Source organism: Diadema setosum, chromosome 2, assembly GCF_964275005.1.
Source record: "Diadema setosum chromosome 2, eeDiaSeto1, whole genome shotgun sequence".
In the NCBI taxonomy this organism is placed as follows: domain Eukaryota; kingdom Metazoa; phylum Echinodermata; class Echinoidea; order Diadematoida; family Diadematidae; genus Diadema; species Diadema setosum.
Genome location: NC_092686.1, coordinates 19769907 through 19788473, shown reverse-complemented (window position 1 = coordinate 19788473; position 18567 = coordinate 19769907). Strand labels below are relative to the sequence as shown.

The 18567-nt window shown below is 42.9% G+C and overlaps 1 protein-coding gene across 1 annotated transcript in view; it reads left to right on the top strand.

Annotated features, from left to right (window-relative positions):
- Nucleotides 1–18567, top strand: part of LOC140240605 (GDP-fucose transporter 1-like) — a 118618-nt gene that overhangs the window by 70309 nt on the left and 29742 nt on the right. Inside the window, exon 4 of the mRNA XM_072320366.1 lies at nucleotides 1879–1995. Coding sequence (XP_072176467.1) covers nucleotides 1879–1995 — 117 coding nt within the window. The remainder of the gene's footprint in view (nucleotides 1–1878; nucleotides 1996–18567) is intronic.

Here is an 18567-nt window from a genome sequence, read left to right as displayed (position 1 = left end):
ATCTATCACCACATCATCACAGCCCCTAACCACCTATCCACGACAGGTGTTCTAGCCAATAAGAGACATTCTAAAGTAGATTTCTTTGCATAAATTATTTTTCAGACTCTCAGGATCTCTGTGATTGGCTAAAATCATTCTACAGCTACTGGCCAAGTCTGAGGTCGTAGGACGCCCTCTTTTGGTCATAAATAATGCACCCCACAACTTTCGTGGGGTATTACGGGAATGTGTTAAATATTGGAAAAAAAGCACACACTCAGGAAAAGTGTGAACGGAGAAAAGAGGCTCTGAAGTACAGTGTCTATTCAAGCGCTAGAGATTGCATTGTAAAGAGATTTAGTGCACTTACGGGACTCCGGCACTTCCAGCGTGGGGCATATTTTGCACAGCGCTATCATGCGCGTACATGTACCTTACCTAGCTCCACGCCGGCCACGGATAGGCGGCTGTACCCGAGCCAGCCAGGCCTGTGATACATACTGTAGCTATATAACCCCCGCATTGCCCTAGGCCTTGCATATAGCATGCACCACACGCATACAAGCTAGACATACCGGTACTGCTTGTAGATCATTGCGATCGACTTGCACATCAGTCATCTCTGCATACGCTGAAGATAATAATGGAAACTGATATTCACTCACCTGGATATCGTCATGGAATGCCCATCTTTTTTTTATTTGTTCTCTGTCGAAGTGCCGCGAACACAATCAGGAACGAACCGTGATCTCAAACTTATCCTGTCTCCGAAGCAATACAAGCAAGTCGCATGTGCTGTGGAATCATCCAGAAACTTCACCCACATCACGTCTCACATGCCAGGGATATTTCTGTAGATTTGTTCGTTTATTGTCATACGACCAACACATGGCAGCTTCGTAGTAACAACCCATATAGTCGTATTTACAGCAATTTCTCTAGAATGGAGAAATTTCAAATCATATAAAAGCTAAAATTCAAGTCGAGGAAACAGTACACGTAAGAATACTGTCGGTTGTATGTACGGAGCATTAGTCGCATATCACGCGCGAACGAACGAAAGTGACGTGGCTCCCTAACTATCCCATAATGCATCGTAAATGACGCTTAAATCAACATGCGGATATTTTTTGCATCATTGGCGATAACAAGAATTCTTGCTTTACAGTATGCAACCAGAGACACACAACCTCCAAGAGGAAAAAGTGAAGTGTTTTTGACAACATATTTTTTGCCCATGAAAATGAGATTACAGGCAACTCTCAGGGTCTCCATCACATTCTTTGAAAGCCACATGTTAAAGTTTAGCAGTCTCAGCAAGAGCCTTGTGAAAAAGAATTTTACTATCATTTCTCTTGTAACAAAACTTGGGTCAGAGATAGGGGATCTTCATGTCATAGATGGAGTCAGATATAATAGAAGGTCACATGTTCCAAGTATATTTGCAGGCCCATTTTTTGATGTATTCCAAGTGTCAATAAGTGAGCAAGATTGTGTGTTGATATTCAACTGATGTCAAGACATGGTAATATTTAGGGTTGAACATTAGCAGTGGCTCAGGGCCACCAGCAATAGATGCCAGGCTACCATTTTAATGGATATTTTATATTGTTGTCCCGATAAGGCCACTAGATTTCATTGTTGGGCCACCAAAAGAAAAAGTTTGTGTTGAGCCTTGTATAAATTATGTGGATTACCAGATTTTGCTGATTGTAGATAGTTTTTTAGGTACTCTTAACTGTTCTGTGTGTGTGTATGCCTGTTACTGAAGATTTTTTTTTTCCAGTTACTTGTAATGTAAGCATTTTCCTGTCTCATTTGTTCTCTTTTTGTTGGTAGCAATCACACATAGTATCACTTGGTAAATACATTTATGTCTTCATTCTCTTGACAAAGGTATTGCCACTGTCATTAGTCTTTGTTGGTATGATCACCTTCAACAACCTGTGTCTGAAGAATGTGGGAGTCGCATTCTACAATGTTGGCCGGTCATTAACAACTGTCTTCAACGTGGTAAGTGTACTGGATTTGTTTTCATTCCCTTTAAGATTAGTGCCATTTGAAATGCTGTCAGTTAAATGTAATTTATATTAATCACAAGTCAGCTTCATGTGTCCATTCAGAATTCTTTCATGTTTGGTTTATTCCTCTGCACTGAGAGGATGCCTGCAGCAGTATGTTGTCCATCTGTCTATATGCCTCAGACCTTATTAACAGACTTTAGGACAAATATTTAGTAAATTGATACTTAGCCAAGGTAAGCTATATGAGGTGCACATTTATGCACTGATCAGATCAGTTGGTCCACATGGGTCTGAGGGGCAGGGTGCGAAAGGGTGAAAAGAGTTAATTTTTGATATCTCCTTTCCACATTCAGAAGGTGTTTTGCAGTTAGATACTCTCAGAAGTAAGGAACATGGGTGGTACTCTGTAAGGATCCTAGGATAGCTCTTGCTCGTAAGTTAGCAAGTGGTATACTGTAATACTGCAAACAGGAGGAGAACTAGGATAATGATCCAGAGATCCTTATTTCTCTCGTCTCTTTAATCGGATAGGGGTGAAAATGATGTCTTCATTACATACAAATGAGATCCTAAGATAAGTGGTATTGTGTAAGCATAAGTAGTATCAACTTTTGGTGCAAAATTAAGGATAGCCTCTACGCATTCTTTCTTGGGTGCATTATGCCAGGCAATTGCATAGGTACGATATGGACTGGCCTTGAGGGGAATAGGACATTTATTGCCTGAACGAGAATTGTATTGCACAAGTCAAAGACAAGGGGGCAATTAATGTTGTATCCCCCAAAAGTATCCAGTCCATATCATTATCACCCATTTTAGGCATCTTGAGCAGTACTATAAATTGGCATTACAATGTAACTTAAAACTCTTTGAGGTGTCCTAATGAAGCTTGGCATGTGTATATAGCAGTGGAAAAAGTAATGCCAGTCAACTTTGGGTGCACATGCTCAAGGCCAAAAGGTCAAAGTCAAACTCTCAAAATTTCATTATTTACCCTGTGTTTATGCAATGCCTGAAGGTATTTTTTTTAACTTACTGTATAGATATTACCAGAACAGATATCATTACATACTGCATTGTTAGCAAATGATGTAGTGTTATTTAGACAAATTGATTCTACAGAAGATGAAGACCATGTTCAGGAGGACTTGGAGGCCTTGCTCTGTTGATCTCATCTGAATGGAATGTCCTTCAATCCTACCTAAAGTAAAGTCATGCACATTACCAGAAAATGCAAGTTTCACTCTCCGATTTATCACCTAGGTGATGTACCACTCAGCTCAGTATCTATGTTTCAGTATCTGGGATTAGTGATCTTTCTTCAGTTGTCTCTCGTGCCAATCATATTCTGGGGTTCGTTAGAACTATAGCCCAAGGGGTATCTACTAATGTTTTTTTTTTTTTTTTCACTGTATAAAGCCCTGGCGTTGCCAGTGCTCAAGTATGGCATCCCAGCTTGGTTTCCCATTATGTCATCTCAGTCACTGATAATCGAACGTGTCCAACGGATTGCTACCCAAATAGCACTCAAACAAGTGCGAGGTGAAGTGTCTAATGCAGAACATCTTGGGGTCCTTCATTGGTTTACCAGGGATCTCGCCAGCGTATATCACCCTTGTCGGTGCCGACAAGCGTGCGCTTTGAAGAGGCAATTGCCGACAAGCGTAAAACTTGCCGACAAGGGTGATACCACGCATGAACTTGCTCGGGCAAGCTAAGTTCAGACCAAGTTCTTGCCTTTTCTTCTTTGATTATCTAGCTTGAGAAGAAGCTAGAAGTTGAAATGAGCAGCAGTTTACAAGCGCAGAAAGTTATCCACACATATTGCAACAACGCGGCTCTACATAGCACACCACACACTCGCTCACATATCTGATTCGGGATCCACACACAAGTACACAGCAGTTTGTGTGAATTTTCACCTAGCCACAGACAGCAGCCTGCATGTCTTGGCCCGCCACCCACCCCGCCAACTCGAGTCTGTGTGTACGTCATGCATGTGAGAGGAGAGAGATGGAAAGAGAGGGTCGGAGGCCGAGGGAGGCCGAGGAAGGCTGACACGTGCTCGCTTGTTGTCATGCTTGTTGTCGGGTTATGCAAAAATAAACGATATGAAATGCAAGCCCACCTCCGCCAAAGAAGGTTGTATTTTTTGCTGCTTTGGTTTGCTTACAAGTTCATTTGTCTGCCTGTCTTTCTCTCTATTTGCAAAATAAGTCAAAATTTGGGAACATATTAGGATGAAATTTTCACGAACAGTTGGTTAAACAGATGATTAAATTTTGGTAGTGATCAGGATTACCGCCGGGGATCGACCGCCAGGATGCAGGATTTTTTTTTTTTTTATTTATTTTGTTTTGTATCTTTGAAAGGATTCATGTCATTTCTACTACGTTTAGTAAGCTGGCCATCGGCAATGACATGAAAATAGATGCGTTCAAAGAATTGCCGCAGAGGGAAAACTATTTTCATCTTCCGTAAAAAAAAAAGAAAAAAAAAGGTGCTCTGGAGTACCGTAAAGTTCCGTGTATAAGATGCACCCTTATATAAGATGCACCCCTACTTTCGGACCTAAAATAAAAAAATTTAAAAAAACAAGAAAATTTCCACGCAAATATTGCGTGTGTCATGTATATTATTTCAGCTTAAAATTTCCCTAGAATGCAGCATGTATTTGCTTTATTTTTCATTTCCTTTTATACTTTCTTTTAACGGTATTCATCGGACATCGGCAAAACGTGAAAGACGTAAAATGCAAGACTTATCTCAGTACTCACTTGCTATTATTTCGCCTTTCCATCGTGGTAGGCCTACATGTATCATCATACTCATGAGTGTACAGTACGATCTTTGCTATCATACATAGGGCCTTGGTGTCTCGCATTTGAGGCATGTCAGACTGGAAGGTTCATTACGAAAAATAAGAAAAACATCAACAAGTGCAGCAGAGGGATCGTATGGCGAGACGTACTGTGCGTACGGTAATTACACTCACTGTTGTTTCGCCCGGAGGGATTACCAGTAACATGCGTGTTTCTTGTACCATGCACAGTGCGAGCCCTTTGCAAGAGGCAGCTCGCTATAATTTCAGCACACGCACACAGAGAGCAATGGACTTGCACACACAGCGCGCAACGGGCAAGCGCGCTCCTATCCGATGGCTGTGTGCACCCGAGTCCATTGCAAGAGCCTCTCTGCAGCTGCTGCCTTTGCAAAAGGCTTGCTAGCTAGCTAGCTACAGTGTAGCTCTGCTACTATTGTATCTTGCCTCGTGAAGAGCTAACGAACGCCATGGATATGCATGCATGCTTCACACATCGTTCACATTACGGTGACATAGTGTCGATCCTACTCCGTATTTATACCCCCGCCAAACGAAGTTTGAAGGGGGTATATAGGAATCAGCGGACGGTCGGGCGGTCGGGCAGTCGGTCCGTTGCAAATCTTGCGTCTCGAACTACTTCCTCAGTTTTCAACCGATTCCCATAAAACTTGGCACAGATGTGTGCCTTGAGTTGTAGATGTGCAAGACGTATTTTTTGACAGTACCCAAAAGTACGTTGCCATGGTAACGGCATATTATGGGCAAAAATGGGTACAAATCTTGCGTCGCTAACTCCTCCCACAGTTTTTGATCAATTTTTATGAAATTAGGTACAGATGTTCAGCTGAATATGTTAATGTGCAAGACACATATTTCCGCAGTGGCAAAAAGTGCGTTGCCATGGTAACGGCATGTTATTGGTAAAATATAGGGCAAAATGCTTCATGGCAAAACTGCTTCATCAGTGTTCTTCCAATTCTCATGGAATTCATATTGAATGTTTGTCTTAGGATATAGGTCAGCATGACACATTTCTTGACAGTGACAAAAAGTATGTTGCTATGGTAACAGCTCACATATTATGAGCCAAAATGATGGAAAATTTTGTGTTGCAAACTACTTCCTCGGTTTTTGCCCAATTTCCATGAAACTTGGTACAGATGTGTGCCTTTGGTTGTAGATGTGCAAGACGCATTTTTCGACAGTACCCGAAAGTACGTTGCCATGGTAACGGCATATTAATGGCAGAAGATCAAGGAAAGATCTTGCGGATTTAACTACTTCCTCAGTTTTTTGACCAAAGCTTATGAAATGTTGTTTTGACCAAAGCTTATGAAATGTTGTTTGGCGGGGGTATAACCAGTCGCTGTAGCGACATTTCTAGTTTGATAATGCTGAGGAACTGTATTCCCACAGTTACCCCCTTCTCATCTGGACTGACCACTGGACAAGGGAAACATTATACCAGACGTGATAAGTGGTAATCTTACTATCTTAATTGTGGCTACTCTGGATAAACTGTTGGTGGCCGTATTCAGGGCTACTCGGTATACATTAAGACAGGTGGTTGGGCACTTGTAAACAGTCTGGGTGTCTATCAAAATGTCACATGTCCAAAACTGAAGGATTTTAGTGACCTACTCATGTTGTTTGGGAAAAAGGGATACTTGATACTTTATTGAAAACAGGCTTCGGACAACGTTTGGTTCTGCCAATAGTCCCTTTCTGTTCGAATTGATGACTGAATGTGACTCGGTCGAGAGGACCTTGGGAGAGCTACATGCACTGAATACTACGGCCAGCGCATGCGCACACAAACATCTTATCCGTTCATGGATTTGAAATCTGTGTGCATGCATGTGATGTGTTCTCATGCACTGGCTGTAGTATTCAGTGTACGTAGTTCTCCGAAGGTCCTCTCAACCGAGTCACATTCAGTCATCAATTCGAACAGAAAGGGACTATTGGCAGAACCAAACGTTGCCCTAAGCCTGTTTTCAATACTTCAACTTAATTGGTAAGTCTTCAAATTGAAGAAATTTTGGGATTTTAACTTGACATGTACCCGCGATACTAAATCTGTCATGATCCTGAATGCTACAATGCGAAGCCCGATTACGCTATGCGTATAGGGCTGCTGGTCGCTATGCGTATGGGGCTGCTGGTCGCAGTTAATTGCATAATTACTAGACAAAAGAGCACTTTGGGGCGAGTAAGTCTCACAGTGTTAGTTATATGAAAGGTACTTTAACCTGAAACACAAACTAAGACAAGGAAATTCAGGGAAACTTTTGAGGTACCATAACTTTTTATTATCTTTAAGAGTACAATCTTAATATTCTGCGAACACATGCACACATCCCTTAAGATATTTCATTACGATTATAAAGTGAATCAGATTGTTACAAGCTATGTTAAATGGTATTCAAATGTATGTACAGTATTATTCCTCACGGACGTTCGCTGCTCTGGACATGGTAAACTTCCGTGGTGAATAAAAACTTGTTCCTCTGTGAAGATCCTGGTATAATTGGGTTCATATGAAAGCTTGAATTATACTCTTTCAGGTAAGATAAATGATTTTGAGTAATTCCTATTTTTAAAATTTGGTGTTGATTTGGCTCAATTGTACATCGTTCAAAATTCTGACCCATATATCACATTATTACTTCAATAATACAGAATTGCAAATAACTTTAAAAAGTGAACAAAGCAACTATAAAACAAAGTAAATAAGAATGAAATACAATTGACGAAAAGAAAAACAGAAAAATGTACAGAAATATACAATATATACACAATATATGGTTAAAAAAAGGAAGGAAATTATGACGAGAAAGAGAGAAAGAGAGAAGGAGAGAAAAGGGAAATGGAGGTGAGGAGGGAAATGTGAGGAGGACACAAAACTGGTGTCAGAGTACCTATACAAATTAACAAAAGAAATACGAGTGACATACAGTTCAGAAAAAAAAACATTAAAAAAAAAGAAACAGAAAATTGAAAAACAAAAACAAAAAGAAAAAAAAAATAAAGGTGATCCGATGTATCCAGAAATAAATGTTTTAAGCTCCGACCCCGATGACCCATCCGTTACATCTGTGCCTGGGGGAGAATGGCCGTGTGATTTTGTGATTCTCTTGAAAAAGAAAGGGAATCAAACCTGTCATCTTGCTTACAGAATTTAAGATTTAATAGGGCATTAAATACTAACAAAGATGCAAAATGAAAATTTTGTACCTTTGACCCTCATTTGCACATCCAAGATGGCATCTAAGAAAAAAGTTGTAATTTTATGAAAAGATTCTTGCAACATAGTTTTTATGTGTGTGAAATATGGGAAAGATAAGACTCGTATTCAGCAAGATACAGGATAAAACATGTATGACCTTTGACCCTAATTTACACAGCCAAGATAGTGTCTGATGAAGTAGTTGTTATGTTATGTGACATGGACTAAAAATGTGCAAGATATGTGGGTGATAGTGCCTGTTTTTGTCGAGCCCCCCCGGAGGTGAGGGGAGACTAAGGGATCGCCTGCGGCGTCTGTATGTTAATCGTCCGTCCGTCTGTAGTGCTACAAAAACTTGAATAACTCTCTACTAAGGACTCCAATTTCAATCAAATTTGGAGGGAAGAGTGGTTATGCAAAGTTACACGTTTTACCAAACATGAAGGTCACAGGCAGGGGTCAATGAACTTTAGGGCCAAATGTTAAGTTTTTACGGCATGTTTTGATTATGCCTCATAACTTTTTATGTATATGTCTGTTTGTGACCGAACTTGGGTGGTAGATGTCTCTTGGAGAGATGAAGGTCACCAAAAGGTCAAAGGTCACAGACAGGACAAACTTTTCGGGCCCAATGTTAGTTTTGACATCGTGTTTTGATTATGGCTCATAACTTTTTATGTATATGTCTGTTTGTGACCAAACTTGGATTGTAGATGTCCCTTGAAGAGTTCAAGGTCACCACAAGGTTAAAGGTCACAGACAGGGGTGAAAAAACTCTTAGGGCCCAATGTTAAGTTTTTACGGCGTGTTTCGATATGGCTCATAACTTTTGATCCCTATGTCTGTTTGTGACCAAACTGGAATGGTAGATGTCCCTTGGAGAGTTGAAGTTCATCACAAGGTCAAAGCTACACGGGTAAAAAAATTTTTAGGGCCCAACGTTAAGTTTTTACAGCGTGTTTCGATTATGGCTCATAACTTTTGATCCATACGTCCATTTGTGACCAAACTTGGCTGGTAAATGTCCCATGGGGAGTTGGAGGTCACCACAAGGTCAAAGGTCAGAGGCGGCGTCAATGAATTTCCGGGAGTTAGAAAAACGTTAATTTCTTCTACACAAATGGGCGAGACATATTTCTGCACTTGCCTTGTGATTAATCCCTTATTTAGCTCACCTGAGTTGAAGGCTCAGGCGAGCTATTAGCGATCGCTCTTCATCCGGCGTTCATCATGCGTAAAATCTTCTTCTTGAAAACCCCATGACAGATTTCCATCAAACTTAGCAGGCAGCATCCCTTCGGGGATAGGATCTCAATTTATTCAAAAGGGCACCATGCCCCACCTGGGGGCCCCAGGGGACCTGTAGAGCCCACTAATGTCAAAATCGACCACTAATGTCATAACACGTCGACGACAAATGTCATAACCACTAGTGTCATAACACGTCGACAACAAATGTCATAACAACCACTGATGTCATAACACGTCGACGACAAATGTCATAATGACCACAAATGTTATAACACGTTGACGACAAATGTCAAAATTTCCATTTTTACTGCAAATGTCATAACACGTCGACGACAGATGTCAAAATCGGATTAACTACAAATGTCATAACACATCGACCACAAGTGTCAAAATTTCCAAATTTACTGCAAATGTCATAATGCATCACAGGGGCGGATCGAGGTATTCCGCAAAGGGGAGGTGCCTTTACAAAATCAAAGGTTGGTGCAACCCCTTCCCCTTTTTGTCATTTTGTTTCTTTTGTTTTAACAGAAATAGAGACGAGATAGATCCGCGACTGCGTCAACCACAAGTTAATGTCAGAACTCATTGCTTGCCTTACAGGGGTGGATCCAGGAGTTCCGTAAAGGGGAGGCACCTTCAAAGCTGCCACACCCTACCCCACTTTTTTATTTTTGTTGTTTTAACAAAAAAAATATAGAGGGGCACCAGAGGGAGGTGCGCCCCCTCCTCTCGATCTGCGATTGCGTCAACCACAAGTGTCAAAACTCATTGCTTGCATTAAAGGGGCGGATCCAGGAATTCAGTAAAGGGGAGGCATCTTAACAAAATTAAAGCTGCTGCACCCCCTCCCATTGTTATTCTTTTTATTTCTGTTGTTTTAACAAGAGAGAGAGAGAGAGAGGGCACCAATGAGGGGGAGATGCGCCCCCTCTCGATCGGCGATTGCGTTAACCACAAATGTCAAAACTCATTGCTTGCCTTACAGGGGCGGATCCAGTAAATCCATAAGGGGGAGGCACCTTTTCAAAATTACAAGGTGGCGCAACCCACATATTTTCTTTTTATTTCTGTTGTTTTAACAAAAATAGAAAGAGAGGCAACAGAGGGGAATGCGCCTCCCTCTCGAACCGCAGTTGCGTCAACCACAAATGTTAAAACTCATTGCTTGCATTACAGGGGCGGATCCAGACATTCTGTAAAGGGGAGGAACCTTCACAAAATTAAAAGCTGCCACACCCCCCCCCCCATTTTTCCTATTTCTGTCATTTTAACTAAAAAACAAAAATGAAAGGGGGGCACCAGAAAGGGATGCGCCCCCTTACGATGCATGATTACGTAAACCACAAATGCCAAAACTCATTGCTTGCAAAAACTTATTCCCTCAGTAAAGGGGAGGCCCCTTCAAAAAATAAAAGCTGCCGCAACCCCCCCCCCCCATTTTTTTTTATGCCTCCGCCACAAAGTGGTGCCGGAGGCATTATGTTTTCGGGTTGTCCGTCCATCCGTCCTTCCATCCTTCCGTCCGTCCCTAATGAATTTTGTGGACAGCGTAACTAAAAAAACCTTTTGAGGTATCCTAATGAAGCTTTGCAGGTATGTGTATTAGGGGGTGAATTTGTGCCTATCAACTTTTGGGTGCACATGCTCAAGGTCAAAGGTTAACCACAAATGTCAAAACTCATTGCTTGCCTTACAGGGGCGGATCTAGTAAATCCATAATTGGGAGGCGCCTTTTCAAAATTACAAGGTGGCGCAACCCCCCCCCCCCCCCATATTTTTTTTTTTTTTCTGTTTTAACAAAAACAGAAAGGGGGCAACAGGGGGGACTGCACCTCCCTCTCGCACCGCGGTTGCATCAACCACAAATGTCAAAACTCATTGCTTGCATTACAGGGGCGGATACAGGCATTCCGTAGCGGGGAGGCACCTTCACAAAATTAACAGCTGCTGCACCCCCCCCCCCCCCATTTTTTTCTATTTCTGTCATGTTAACAAAAAAGAAAAAAAGAAAAAAGAAAGGGGGGCACCAGAGAGGGATGCGCCCCTTACGATCCATGATTGTGTAAACCACAAATGCCAAAACTCATTGCTTGCATTACAGGGGCGGATCCAGGAATTCTGTAAAGGGGAAGGCCCCCTTCAAAAAATTCAGGCTGGCGCAACCCCCCCCCCCATTTTTTTTATGTATATTTTTTGTTTTAACAAGGGAAAAAAACAGAAGGGTTGGGGGCACCGGAGAGGGATGCGCCCCCTCTCGATCCATGATTGCGTCAACCACAAATGTCAAAACTCATTGCTTGCCTTACAGGGGCAGATCTAGGAATTCAGTAAAGGGGAGGTGCCTTTACAAAAATAAAGCTGCCGCAACCCTACCCCATTTTTTTCTTTTTATTTCTGTTGTTTTAACAAAAAATAGAGAGCTTGCATTACAGGGGCGGATTCAGGAATTCCGTAAAGGTGAGGCACCTTTACAAATTAAAGCTACCGCACCCCCCATTTTGTTATTTTATTTCTGTTGTTTTACCAAAAAAAAAGGGGGGCACCAGAGGGGGATGCGCCCCCCTCTCGATCCGCGATTGCATCAACCATGAATGCCAAAATCGAATTAACCACAGATGTCATAACACATCGACCACAAATGTTAATTTCCAAATTTACTGCCAATGTCATAACGAGTCACAGGGGCGGATCCTGGAATTCCGTAAAGAGGAGGCGCATCCGTCTCTGGTGCCCCCTTTTTTTTAACAAAAAATGTAAGGAAAAATTGGGGAAGGGGGGAGTTGGTGCGCCAGCCTTTAATTTTGTGAAAAGGCCTCCCCTTTATGGAATTCCTGGATCCGCCCCTGTAATGGAAGCAATGAGTTTTGACATTTGTGGTTGACGCAGTCACGGATCCATAGGAGGCCCACTCCCCTCCTGTGCCCCCCTCTCTATATTTTGCTTAAACAAAAGATATAAAAAGAAAAAATGGGGATGCACCGGGCTTTAATTTTGTTAAGATGCCCCCCCCCCCCTTTACAAAATTCTGGATCCGCCCCTGCAATACAAGAAATGAGTTTTGACATTAATGTTGTGGTTGATGCAAAGGAGGCGCATCCCCCTCTGGTGCTTTTCTTTTTTTTTTTAGATTGAGAAATAAAAAGAAAAAATGGGGGGGGGTGCAGCAGCCTTGAATTTTGTAAAAGCGCCTCCCTTTTACGGAATTCCATGATCCACCCCTGTAATGCAAGCAATGAGTTCTGACACTTGTGTTGATGCACTCGTGGATCGAGAGGGGGGGCGCACCCCGCTCTGGTGCCCTCTCTCTATTTTTTGTTAAAACAACAGAAATAAAAAGAAAAAATGGGGTAGGGTGCAGCAGCTTAATTTTTTTTGAAGGCACCTCCCCTTTACGGATCCACCCCTCTAAGGCAAGCAACGAGTTTTGACATTTGTGGTTGACGCAATCGCATATCATTTTTGTTTGTTAAAACAACAGAAATAAAATGAAAACAAATGGGGGGGTCCAGCAGCTTTAATTTTGTGAAGGCGCCTCCCCTTTACGGAATTCCTGGATCCGCCCCTGTAATGCAAGCAATGAGTTTTGACATTTGTGGTTGACGTAAGCGCAGATCGAGAAGAGGGCGCATCCCCATCTAGTGCCCCCATTTTTTTTTTTAGTTGAAACAACAGAAATGAAATGAAAAAAAAAAAATGGGGGGTGCGGCAGCTTTAATTTTGTAAGGCGCCTCCCTTTCACGGAATTCCTGGATCTGCCCTGTAATGCAAACAATGGGTTTTGACATTAACTTGTGGTTGACGCAGTCGCGGATGTAGAGGGGGGCTGCGCCAGCCTTTGATTTTGTAACGGCGCCTCCCCTGTATGGAATTCCTGGATCCGCCCTTGTAATGCAAGCAATGAGTTTTGACACTTGTGGTTGAAGCAATCTCGGATCGAGGGGGGGGCACACCCCCCCCCCCCCTGTAGTGCCCGCAATCTATTTTGTTAAAACAACAGAAATAAAAGGAAAAAATGGGAAAAGGTTGCGGCAGCTTTAATTTTGTAAAGTCGCCTCCCCTTTACGGAATTCCTGGATCTGCCGCTGTAATGCTAGCAATAAGTTTTGACATTTGTGGTTGACGCAATCATGGATGGAGAGAGGGGACGCATCCCTCTCTGGTGCCCCCCTCCCCTTTCTTTTTTTTTTTTAACAAAAGGAATAAAAAGGAAAAATGGGGGGTGTGGAAGCCTTTGATTTTGTAAAGGCGCCTCCCTTTCACGGAATTCCTGGATTCGCCCCTGTAGTGCAATCAATGGGTTTTGACATTAACATTTTTTTGACGCAATCGTGGATCTAGAGGGGGGCGCGCGCCCCTCCCCGTCTCTATATTTCTTAAAACAAATGAAAGAAAATGGAATTCCTGGATCTGCCCCTGTGACGCGTTATGACATTTGCAGTAAACATTGAAATCTTGACATTTGTTGTCGATGTGTTATGACATTTGTGGTCAATCTAATTTTGACATTTGTCAGTCGACGTGTTATGACATTAGTGGTTGTTATGACATTTGTCGTCGATGTGTTACGACGTAAGTGGTTGTTTTGACATTAGTGGGCTCTACAGCCCCCCCCCCAAAAAAAAGAAATGAAATAAAAATAAAAAAATTAAAAATAGGGATTTTATAAAATCTTCTTCTGTAGAACCAGAAGAGATAGAGCCAAGTTAATACTATGGGTGAGTACATTGATGACTGTAGTTTCAAGTTTGTTCATGGCGGAATCAGGGGTGCCCCCTTGGGACCCAAGGGAGGGGGTTTGGAGGTATCCTAATGGGGGCTTAAATGTACATTTTCATTTTCTTGAAAACCCCATGACCGATTTTCACCGAACTTGGCAGGTAGCATCCCTAGGGAAAGAGGATCTCAATTCCTTCAAATGGACGCCATACCCCACCTGGGGGCCCCAGGGGGGCCCAACCCACCCCCATTAAGGAATCTTCAAAGATTTTTTCTAGAACCAGAAGTGATAGGGCTAAGTGAATACAGTGAGTTTATTCATGACTGTTGTTTAAGTTTGTTTATGGCGGAATCTGGGGTCCCTCCCTTGGGACCTAGGGGAAAGGGGGTGAGATGGGTCCAAATGGGGACTTAAATTTTACATGTTCATATTCTTATTGAAACCTCATAGATGAATTTTCACCAAACTTAGCAGGTAGCATGCCTAGGTGGTTAGGATCGCAATTTGTTCAAGTGGGCAACATGCTCTCCTTGGGGGCCCATAGGGCCCTCTCCCCCCCCCCCCCCCCAAAAAAAAAAAAGAAATATTTCCAAATCTTCTTCTCTATAACCAGAAGTGATAAAGTGAAGTTAATACCATACCATGAGTTAGTACATTGATGACTGTAGTTTGTTCATTGCAGATCCAGGGGTGCCCCAACCCCCCCCCCCCCCCCCACCGGCTCCATGCCAAATGCTGGCCTAAATTTTACACTTTCCCACCTTTCCTTTTTCATGCTCTATGATATATAACTGTTAAAATTTGATGATCCTGACCCATTCAAGAAGTGCTTAAAGTTGGAATAAGAGAGAGGTAGAGAGAGAAAAGACAATTTGAAGATTTGGGACACTCAAACATGCTGTGTACAAGTGTGTATTTTAAAGTGAAGCAGCACCTGTCCCAAAAAAGATATTGTCCAGAAAAACTGCCAATATCTCAATTTCAATTTTTAGCTCAAGGCCATGTCACACCTTTCCGAGCAAGCCTTGCGTATGACTTGCGAAGCAATTTGTACTACCCGGAGGTCCCCGCAGATGACCCCCACATGACAGTACCTAGCACGTATCTCACCCGTAGTCGCCCAGAGGTGTGCACGTAAATCTTTTTACCCGCAACCATGTTTAGGCCCTGTCACACCTTTCCGGGCAAGTTACGCGGGATTGTTGAGTGTAGGGATTTTCCAGCATACTGGACAATTCCTGAGGGCGGACGAGGATTTGGGCGGACAAGAATTTGGGCGAGTCAGTGCATGTGTCTTACTTGCTGGACGCGTTCTACTTAAATTCTACTTGCGGGTATACTGTGTGACGTTTGTACCAGTCACGTGGGGGCTGACAACTCAATTCCTGTGAAGGAATGGCAGAAGTCCCACAGAATGTCATTATCTTGGCTGCATATGGGGACTGCGAAGTGCCTGCGTGGGAGTTGCCTGCAAGGTGCTGCCACTAAGGGCCTCCTACTAGCGTTTTTGTGGACCTGTCCGGGCATCCCCGCAGCTCACCCGGAAAAAGTTTTGGTCATGCTCAAAACTTGGCTGCGGTTAAATCGGACTTGCGTGCTCACCTCCAGGCAACTACAAGCGAAATACGCGCTAGGTACTGTCAGGTGCGGACCAACTGCAGAGAGCTCTAGGTAGCAAATTTGTTTCCCCGCAAGTCAAGCCGCAAAACTTGCAGAGGTACATGCAGAACACCAGTATGAGACCCTTACCGGCAGCACCGTGCAGGCAACTCCAACGCAGGTACTTTTCAGTACCTGTAAGTCGCTCGTAACAGAAAAGGGATCAGTTTCAAAGCTCTCACACAGGTCACACGGAATACACGCAAGTAGAATGTAAGTAGTACGTGTCTAGTAGGTAAGAAAAAAGTGTGAAACTCGCAAACATACTTGTTCACCCACAGAAAATTCTCCTGTGTGCGGAAAATCCCTCCTCACATCAAGCCCGGGTAGCTTGCCTGGAAAGGTGTGACACGGCCTTCACCTGAGCGAACGGCTCAAGTGAGCTATTGCGATTGCTCGTCTGGCGTCCTGCATTCGTCTTCCATCGTTTGTTGTGTGTAAACTTTTTACATTTTCATCTTCTTGAGAACTCCGTAACCGATTTTCACCAAACCTGGCAGGTAGCATCCCTAGGGGGATAGGATCTCAATTTGTTCAAATGGGTACCATTCCCCACCTGGGGGCTCCCAGGGGGCCCAACCCCCCCCCCCCCCAAAAAAAAAAGACAATGAAAAATATACAAAAATGAGGAATCTTTAAAAATCTGCTTCCCTAGAACCAGAATGGATAGAGCTGCAGTGTAAGTTACCATTCCCCACCTGGGGGCTCCCAGGGGGCCCACCCCCCCCCCCCCACCCCCCCAAAAAAAAAAAATGAAAAATATACAAAAATGAAGAATCTTTAAAAATCTGCTTCCCTAGAACCAGAAGGGATAGAGCTAAGTTAGTACTATGAGTAAGTACATTGAGCAAGTACGACTGTAGCTTCAAGTTTGTTCATGGCGGAATCAGGGGTCCCCCCCCCCCCCCCCCGACCCAGGGAGTGGGTGGGGAGGGGTCTTAATAGGGCCTTAATTGTACATTTTCATCTTCTTGAAAATGCCATAATGAATTTTCACTAACCCACCCCTCCCCCAGTAAGGAATCTTAAGATTTTCTCTAGAACCAAAAGTAAATGAGCTGAGTTCATACAATGAGTCAGTTGATGACTGCTGTTTCAAGTTTGTTCATGGCAGACTCGGGGTATTTCCACCCCCACCCTCCCCCCCCCCCTCCCCTTGGGACCCAGGGGAATGGGGTGGGATGGGTCCAATTGGGGACATAAATTGTACATGTTCATATTCTTCTTGAAAACCCCTTGATGAATGTTTACCAAACTTGGCAGGTAACATGCCAGGGGGTTAACATCTTAATTTGTTCAACTGGGCACCATTCTCCACTTGGGGCCCCAAGGGGGCCCAGTCCCCCCCCCCCCCCCCCATTAAGGAATATTTACAAATCCTCTTCTCTGGAACCAGAAGTAATAAAGGAAAAGTTAAAGGGATGGTACAGTATTGGTGGAGATGAGAAGATGAGATGAGAAGATACCAAGAAAACACTGAATTCGAAATAGTACTGCACATACTATTTTAGCAGGAATTCAAAGTTTATTTGATGAAAATCGGGTTTGGAATGACTGAAACATCCAAAAACAAAGTAAAACAAAGTGTGGGTCCCTCACTTTACTAGAATCGTTCTGTTTTGGATATCTCAGCCATTTCAAAACAAATTTTCATGAAATAAACATTGAATTCCTCATAGAATTACACGTTCTTTCATATTTCACAGAGGTTTCTCATTAAAAAAAAAAGAATAAAGGTTTCTCATTATCTCACAAAAAATGTTAGAAACCTGAAATTAGGTCTCAACCAAAACTATATGATCCCTTTAATACCACTAATTTGTACATTGATGACTTTAGTTCCAAGTTTGTTCATTGCAGATCCAGGGCTGCCCCCACCCCCTGCCCCATGGAGTTGGGGGAAGGGGGAGGGATCCAAATGCAGACCTAAATTGTACATTTTCTTGCTGAAAAAAAAAAACAATGGATTTTCACCAAACTTGGCAAGCAGCATTCCTAGGGGGATAGGATCTCAAAGTGTTTGAATTGGCATCTTGCTTTCCTTGGGGGCCCCAGGGGGCCCAAACCTCCTAAATTAAGGAATATTCAATAATATTCTTCTCTAGAATCAGAAGTGATAGAGCTGTATGAGGTTTTTTGTTTTGTTTTGTTTTGTTTTTTTCCCAAACTGCATAGTCCAACCTTCTATAAAGTACAGTGTACTTGACAGGTATTTTTGCCAGTGTGATGGAAAATATGCAAATGAACTCTACGCCCCCAGCTCTCAAAGCTGCCCCTGCCCCCAAGTTTCCAATGTTCTCAGGTAAGAGTTTGCAAGAATGCATGAAAGGTGAACTTGTGATACTCGGGTGAGCACGAGACCCCCAGGTCTCTTGTTTTTTTAAGCCGCCAAATTTTGGCAGAAGGTGGAGAAAAGATTGCCCTCCGTGGTAAAACAAACTTTAAGAATTTGAGTCATTCAACCCAATTGACATATTTTGGTGTATTACAGAGATCCAAGTTTGTTACTTTTTGTGGGTTTTTAGCTGGGCAGTCACATTTCTCCTTGCAAAACTGTTCATCATTATCATCACAATCATGTAGCTGTCTCAGCTCGCCCCTGTACGTGTAACTGCAGCCGGCTCTCCAGCCACAACAATGGCATCAGCAGCGGAGTCTTGGTTGTTTCATGGTCTAAAATCACCTAAATATCCATCATCACTGTTTGAATTTGAGGATCATGACTCAGTATCATCTCCTCTTTCCTCCTCTTCATGGGTTTCCACTTCTGAACTCAGATTAAGAATATTGTCTTCCATTTCCCATCAAGCAATAGTTCGAACTGTGTAGGGAGCAAGGTGCCTGTGGTTGGTTGGCAGAGAAGAGAGCGTATTAGGCT